General features: G+C 44.7%; 1 protein-coding gene across 1 annotated transcript in view; it reads left to right on the top strand.

Moving 5' to 3' along the window:
• Positions 1-1935, top strand: part of LOC140565034 (V-type proton ATPase catalytic subunit A-like) — a 17458-nt gene extending 15523 nt beyond the window's left edge. Inside the window, 1 exon segment of the mRNA XM_072690822.1 lies at positions 77-1935. Within this exon segment, the coding sequence (XP_072546923.1) occupies positions 77-169 (93 nt within the window). The 3' untranslated portion in view covers positions 170-1935.
• Positions 1936-8681: the final 6746 nt, after the last annotated feature.

Below are 8681 nucleotides of genomic sequence, written 5' to 3'. Positions count from 1 at the left end.
TATTGTGTGTGTGTGTGTGTGTGTGTGTGTGTGTGTGTGTGTGTGTGTGTGTGTGTGTGTGTGTGTGTGTGTGTAGGACCCAGTAAAGGAGGGTGAAGCGAAGATCAAAGGGGATTACGCACAGCTGCTGGAGGACATGCAGAACTCCTTCCGCACTCTGGAGGACTAGACCTTGACCATTTGACCTCACCTCCCTTGTGCTGTGCGGTGGATATTCCAGTGATTTTGTTTTGTGTGTGTGTGTGTGTGTGTGTGTGTGTGTGTGTGTGTGTGTGTGTGTGTGTGTGTGTGTGTCATACATCTATGCTGTCCCTTGTTTACTGATTTTACATCACTCTAATACTTGAAAGCCATAATAAGAGTCTCGTCAGATTTTACAGGACAATACAGACATGTAAATATTCTAAAGACTTGAAAAGGGCATTTTCAGTGTTGGCAAGTGAAAGCATCTCAAATGTACTCAATCTCTGTTTCTCATTATGACCTTATGAATAATATTAGTTATGAATATACATGAATACATAAATATGACATTATGAATTATAATAGTTTCAGTTTTTTCAAATTGTTTTGAAGCTTATATTTTGAAGTAAGCACCTTTACTACTTCACGCTTATTTGATCTGATATGAAATATAATTTCAGCTGATAAAATGACTGTAAACTGAGGTTTAACTGTTTTGTAATATTCATGAAGTCATATTTAATATATTTCTTAATTGAGACAGTACTGTTTAAATATCTGATAATGAAAATCATTCGATTTATTGTGTACCTTTAAGCTGTTTTCCACTTGTCAGGTGTTTGTGTTATTTAAAGAAGCAGTTCAGCAAAAACCCACCCTGATTGATCTCTGAGCCCAGACTCAGTCCATCAGCCCTGATGGTGTCGGTGACTGATGTGAGCTTCTTTAGTCTACAACAGGAGATGCTAGGCTAACGCTGCTAACAAACACTGGCCTTGCACGGTCCTCTCTGTAGACACACCCGTCTCTTTTTAGAGCTCCTCCAGATCTTCATCAGCTGGTAGATGGATGAGGTTTAGGAGACAGTGGGACTTACTTTAGTCTATAAACCCAAACAGAACCAGAACCACAGAGCTGAGGAACGCTGGAGGAACCGGAACAGTGTGTGGTATCACTCCGCCCACTGCGCTCCGGTCTGAGGGTGGAGCAGCTCTACAGAGCGGGGCGTGATGAGGAGGAGGAGGATGTAGATCTGGTTCTGGACTAGATGTGTGAATAAGCTTTTATCTGCTCTCTGAAGCTACAGTCTACAGTTTACAGAGGTGAGATGAGATTGGTGACAGTCCAAGTCCAGTGGTTGTTAGCAACATTAGCCTAGCATCTCCCACTGCAAACTATTGAAGCTCATGGCAGACAGTGAACACGTCTCAGTTGATCGACTGAATCTGGGCTCAGTGATCGGTCATGAGGCTGTGAATTTTCTCTGGACCGCTCCTTTAAGGTCTGCTCTGCAGCTCTGAGGTTTATGTTCTCTATGTGACACAAAATTGGAAACTCTTACTTTAGCTCAGTCTTAAGCTTTATCTGCTTTAGTGGGACACAGGTGGAGCACAGTGTTTACCCCCCACCCCCTTTTTGGTTTCGTGACCAATAGAAAGGTGTGTTTAAAGACCAGACTAGACCAGAGAGGGAGAAGAGTCGGTCAGGAAGGGACCTACGAGGTGTCCCCTATTTATTTACAGTCTGTAGCCTCACGGTGTGACTGTCTGTGCTCTTCTGAATGTATTAGTCCTGATCAGGTGTGTGTGTGTGTGTGTGTGTGTGTGTGTGTGTGTAAACAGGAGAGTGTGTGTGTGTGTGTGTGTGTGTGTTTGATAGGTACTGGCTGTATTACTTCCATGGTGGTTACTGTACTGTAAGTAAGTGATGTCTTGAATATCAGAGAATTAATAAATTCAGTTATGGATGTTTCGGGAGTTTCGGGAGTTTGGGGAGTTTTCTGTGTGGAAATTTGATAAATAATTTAAATAATATTTAAAAGTACCAGAAAATGCATGTATCGAGTATTTAAAGCAAGCTTCTTCAGATCCAGTCCAAGAGGGCCAGTGTCCAGCACTGTTTGCTGGTTTCTCTGCTAAGGTAAACCCACTACACCTGGTGATTAACAGACAGTTTGATCCAGATGTGGTTAAGTGGGGAAACTGGCAAACCGTGCTGGACACTGGCCGTCCAGGACTGGATTAAAACACTGATTTAAAGCAAACCAATTTGTAATTTTTACCTTTAAAATACAGCTTCAGAATCAGCGTGGTGCTCCACTGACCCGTAAAGGCTGTCACTGCACAGCGGCTAAAAGTTTAAAGCCACTGTTTTAATGGAGGTAAGGACACCAGAGCGGTCAGCGACTCCAAGCACCGGTCAATTCCTCGGCTTATTGCAGCGCTCCATGTAGGGTTTGATTCAATATTACGTTAAAATAATACCCAAAACAAGACCACAAACATCTGAGACTTTACAGACTCTAAATTTACATTAAATTTACATAAAGTATAACGTATGAGTAAAATCCACAGCTTACATTTACATTACATTACATTACATTAGCAGACGCTCTCCACCAGGGCGACTCTCAGAAGAGCTGTTTACTGAAGAAGAAGCTCAGCTAGTTTAAATAGACTAAAATTCAGATCCTCTAATCTTAGACTCTACTAAACACAAGTCAATAAGGAGACCATAAGGGTCTTCAGTCTGGGTTTGAGGACAGTGAGTGTTGGACTCTGCTGTTCAGACACCCAGGGGAAGCTCGTTCCACCACTTCGGTGCAGGACAGTAAAAAGTCTGGACGCTCGTCTTCTGTGGATCTTAAAGGATGGCGGGTCGAGCCGAGCCGTACTTGAAGCTGGAAGGGCTCTTGGTGCAGATCGGCTTTTGACCATCGCCATCAAGAACAGAGGGGCTGGCTTTGGAGCGACTTCCTGACGCCACGTCTTGCTTGCTAGAAACTCCCTTATAGGTGGGGCTCTGAGTGGCTAAGCAGTCTGCTGTACTGCCATGCCATGCCCCTCTGCCATCAGCAGCCCCTCTCAGCTTGTCCAGAAATGCATGTGTTGTAAATTACACTTTCCAACTGTAGGGGGAGCAGAGAAGCAAGACATGCCGTTGTTATGACATGTCCTACACCCCCCGCACATCCTATCCCCTCTGACGTCAAATTACAGAAAGGCCATTTAGGATCCAATACATCAGCCCAGACGATTTAGCTAACATGCTAAGAGCTTGTCCACCCTCTTGACAGTATCAGCTATCATGCTAGCCAGCCAAGTTGCCCCCCCACCCCCCATTCACAGTATGTTTTATCGCTTTATTAATTCATTTGGATCCCAATTAACAGCTCTCACACTGTCCAGAAATGCACGTGTCTTTTAGTGGTGGCTCACAGTGTGCATTACACCTCCCGACTGTAGGGGGAGCCCAGAAGTAAGACATGCCAGTTTGATGTTTGATGCATAAATAGAGAGTAAGTGAGTTTTGTTGGGGTGAAAAAAATACACTTATGCGGTTTTACAAGCCTATTTACCACCCTGTTATTTTACCACCCTGTTATTTTACCTCAGAATGTAAAAAACACGCTGATTTTCCTTTTACAGAGGAGAATAAGATAAGCTCGTCTCTGATTGGCTGGTTTACATCAATGCGACTTCTTAGAGTAGCAGCATAGCTTAGCTTAGCCTAGCATAGTTTAGCACTTTAAAAAAAGAATGAAAAAAAATCATATTTTTGTAATTATTCCCGCATAATATTTCCAGATCATCCAAGACATGTTGGGTATCCGTCGTGAGCTTCTTTAGTTAACAGCAGAAGATGCTAGGCTAATACGTTGCCAACAGACACAGGACTTTATGGCTATTAGCTATTAAATCCATCAAAATTAACATTTAATAAACCTTCCATTTCACGTTCAGACCGGTTCCTCCAGCGTTCCTCAGCTCTGTGGTTCTGGTTCTTTTTGGGTTTATAGACTAAAGTCAGTCCCACCGTCTCCTAAACCTCATCCATCTACCAGCTGATGAAGATCTGGAGGAGCTCTGAGAGATGGGCGTGTCTTCAGAGATGAGTAACTTGGTGACAGTCTAAGGCCAGTGTTTGTTAGCAACATTAGCCTAGCATCTCCTGTGTTGACTAAGGAAGCTCACGTCAGACACCGGACACGTCTGGACTGATGGACTGAGTCTGGGCTCAGATGGTGGATATGACCGCTCTATCTGCTCACACAAGCCGAGGCGCTCATGTTCTCTTCTCACCATCGATAATCAGCTGCTGTCCCGCGGCCTCTGGACCTCGCTTTGCCTCAGCTTGTCTGCTAATTAAAGCACCTCGGGACACCAGAGTCACCAGAGGGCCAATCAGTGTTTCCACTCCGCCAGCTGTGCCTGTGTGTGCTACATACCGATCAGCCATAATATTAAAACCACCTGCCCAACATCGAGTTAGTCTCACTTGAGCCTTCACAACAGATCTGACCGTCCAGACATGGACTCCACAAGCCCTGGCCCCAAGACTATAACGTCAGCAGCAGATCCTTTAGGAAGTCCTGTAAGTTGTGAGGTGGGCGGGGCCTCCATGGTCATCAGTAAGTCCTGGGTGCACATGACCCTGTCGCCGGTTCACCAGTGGTCCCATCTTGGAGTGTTTTTGGTAGGTTCTGACCACTGAATACTGGGAGAGAACGCCCCACTAGACCTGCCTGATGTTCTGGAGATGTTCTGACCCAGTCATTATCTAGAACCTTACAGTTTGGTTCTTGTCAAAGTGTCTCAGATTCTTACACTCGTCCATTCCTCCTGCTTCACTCACTCACTGACCTGAGAGAGAGAGAGAGAGAGGGAGGATCAATACAGGCTGCTGTAGTGCAGTGGAAAGTCTCTGACAGAGTTTAGAGTAAGTAAATAGGTTTAGACTGAAAGCCTGAAGAATGGGGGGGGGGGGTATTTAAATGGACGATGACACAGCATGGATTTACGACCTGCAGGAGGAGGTCAGCACACTCTCTCTCTCTATTATTATACCTGTCTATTTACATCTCTCTCTCTCTCTCTCTCTCTCTCTCTCTCTCTCTATATGATTATTTATAACACTGTGAAGTTAAACTAGACCACCAGTCTGTAGACACTAGACTGTAGGACATACAGTAGTGCAGGGACAACAGACAAGACATGGGACAGGGTCCAGAGCAGAGATATATAGTGAGGTATAGTGAGGAGGTAGAAGTACTTCACTACTGTACTTAAGTACTAAAATACTGTATCTCTGCATATTCTGGATGGGTTTAATACTTTTACTCTGGTACACTGTTTATTTATGAGCTGCATCAATTATACAATTTTAAAAACAATACAAATCATTAAAACCCACATTATCACCTCCAGAGCGCTAGATGGCGCCGTCACCGGGTTCGATGAGGCTGCTGCAGTGAGGACACTAACGCTGGAGCTCTGTTAGTTTATCTCCAGAAGAAACACCTCCATCATCTTCACCTCCTGCAAATGCTCGTATGTGCCGACTGGCCTGAGATCTTTCAGCTGTGGTTGAGTTCTGTCTTCTACAGTCTTGTCCTTCTGCTACAGCCAGTAGTAGTACAGTCTTCTACTGTCCTTAAGTCTGAGCATCTGCACTAACAGAGACACTGATACCCAAACTTCTGACTGCTGAGAACTACAGAACACAGTACTGTACTTTTACTCTCAGTACTTAAGCAGTACTCTTAATATTTCATATTTATGGGGCAGTGGTGTCCAGAGGTTAGAGCTCCGGGCTGTTGATGACAGGGTTGTGGGTTCGATACCCAGGAAAGGCCCGGGTGCTGGAGTTGGCTGCTCACTGCTCTGGGTGTGTGTGTGCTCACTGCCCCTAGTTCACTAGTGTGTGTGTGTGTGTGTGTGTTTGTGTGTGTGTGTGTTAGTGTACTAGGCAGGTGGTCATAATGTTATGGCTTATAATATATACAGCATATTGACGTTTGACTTTAGAGGATGCCTGTGTGGATATTAATCAAATTATTATTAATGATTAATTATTATAAAATGATTAATAAGCAGTATTTAATGTAACAGATTGAGAATCCTCTCTCTCGCTCTCTCTCGCTCTCTCCCGTCTCACGGCTCCGGCTGGCTCACTTCCCCCACCGGTCAGATCCATAGACGGCAGTCAGGCAGCGTCCAGCTGCCCGGCATTATCTCGGCCCTCTGAGTGCTGCGTTAAGTGGGCGGGGTTGAGAGTGCTGGGGGATGTGGGTGAGGGGACTGCACTGATGGGAGTGTGGGAAAGCCTCTTGAGCTATGAGGCTAATGTGGCTAACAAGCAGGCTGCTTAAGGCCCCTGAGCTAGAAGGGGCCCCTCAATAACTATAATACACTGCCTGTCCAAAAGTTTGTGGATAACCCCTCCTAATGAATGCATTCACCGCTACATTAGCCTCATAGCTCCAGTGCTAATTGGTGGGGTGTAATGTGGCGATGCTTGTTAGCTACAGTGCTAATTGGTGGGGTGTAATGTGGCTATGCTTGTTAGCTACAGTGCTAATTGGTGGGGTGTAAGCTTCCTTTGCATGTTAGCTCCATTAGCCTCGTAGCTCTAATGTAAAACTAACAGAGCTTCAGACGGGTGTTGGGGTATTTACCCCTCATCCCTCCCTCAACACTACAGTGCAGTCAGGCAGAGAGGCCTGCTGTGTGTGAGTGTGTGTGTGAGTGTGTGTGTGTGTGTGTGTGTGTGAGTGTGTGTGTGTGTGTGTGTGTGTCTGTGTGTGTGAGTGTGTGTGTGTGTGTGTTATATGTGTGTGTGTGTGTGTGTGTGTGTGTGTGTGAGTGTGTGTGTGTGTGTGTGTGTGTGTGAGTGTGTGTGTGTGTGTGTGTGTCTGTGTGTGTGAGTGTGTGTGTGTGTGTGTTATATGTGTGTGTGTGTGTGTGTGTGTGTGAGTGTGTGTGTGTGTGTGTTATATGTGTGTGTGTGTGTGTGTGTGTGTGAGTGTGTGTGTGTGTGTGTGAGTGTGTGTGTGTGTGTGTGTGTGTTATGTGATGCAGGCTTTTAACACACTCTCCAGGCTGCTCTGCTTGTCTCCAGGCTAATAAAGCCTTTAGCCAGAGCAGCATTACAGTAACGCTACACTCAGAGCTCCACTGTCCGGAACTCACTGCTACAGATAAGCATCTGCTGGGTGTGTGTGTGTGTGTGTGTGTGTGTGTGTGTGTGTGTGTGTGTGTGTGTGTGCGGCTAAAGGCCACTGTGCTGGGGGTAATGGTTTGTGCGGACCCCTCTGAGTCAGTGAGTATTTTTAAGTATTGATTTTTGAATTAGCTGATTTGCGTCTTGCTCTTCTGCTGTTATGGATGAAGGTCTGCTTTCATTCAAACAGGCAGAACCTCAGTAACCTGCTCCGCACACACACACACACACACACACACTCACACACACTCTAGAACACCTACATATAGAAGCATAGACATACACTGTATGGACAAAAGTATTTGGACGCACATCTTAATCATTGAGTTCAGGTGTCTGAGTCTGTCCCATCACCACAGGTGTATAAACTCCAGCCTCTAGTCCTGCAGTCTGCCTTTCTTCCCCACATCAGTGAAAGAACGGGAGGTTCTGAAGAGCTCACTGAACTCCAGCGTGGTTCTGTATGTAATAGGAGACACTTTGGTTTTGGATCATTTCCTTACGTTGTATTTATTTGCTGAAGCACACACACACACACACACACACACACACACACACACACCTGGGAGTCGGCTGTTAGGGAAGAACCCGATCAGCAGATTGTGGAGAGGTAAGGAGAAAGACCTCTTGCATTTTTGCTTCAGCTGCTTGTTCTGCTCACCTGCTCGGCACTCTAATCAATAAGGGTTCTATACAGTACTGAAAAAGGGTTATTTGACTTCCACCAGTAGTGGAACCCTTTTTGGTGCTATATATAAAAGATTTCCATTAAACTAAAGAACCCATCTAACCAGACCAAGAACCATTCAAGCACCCAAATGGTTCCCAGTCGATTACAGAGAGTGTAGTTCTATCTGTACAGAACCATCTACAGGAAGTTTGAAGAACCGTGTTTGTCCAGTAAAATGTGCAATAAATGTTTGTTTACTGTGGAGGGTTTGTTTACTTATTTACACTCAGAACTACAACAACACATAACAGTAGAACTTCTGGACCCTGAATGTTTATTGACTAGACGGGCAGTAAAAAGGCTCTGCTGATGTTTCCGTGCTGGATAGAAACCCCTTCTCCAAAAGGTTCTCTAGAGAAACATTAACCAGAGGTTTTCCATCATAGGGAAGAACCTTTGCTGGTATAGTTCTAGATGGAACTGTTAATTTTACTAAAGAGCCCCTGAATCCTTTGTGTTCTACTCAAAGATCTTGTAATAATAATGTTGTTGTTGTTGTAATAATAAACATGTAATTATATGTACAGCTGCTACTGAGCTGGTTTGAACACATATTTGTGTAAGATGATAATTATACATCCATACCTATCTATACCCATACCCATCCATACCCATTTATACCCATACCCATCCATACCCATCCATACCCATTTATACCCATACCCATCCATACCCATTTATACCCATACCCATCCATACCCATACCCATTTATACCCATACCCATCCATACCCATCCATACCCATTTATACCCATACCCATCCATA

This window comes from Salminus brasiliensis, chromosome 1 (assembly GCF_030463535.1).
Source record: "Salminus brasiliensis chromosome 1, fSalBra1.hap2, whole genome shotgun sequence".
Classification (NCBI taxonomy): Eukaryota; Metazoa; Chordata; class Actinopteri; order Characiformes; family Bryconidae; genus Salminus; species Salminus brasiliensis.
Note: the sequence above shows the minus strand (reverse complement) of the source record. Positions and strands in the feature narration are given on the sequence as shown.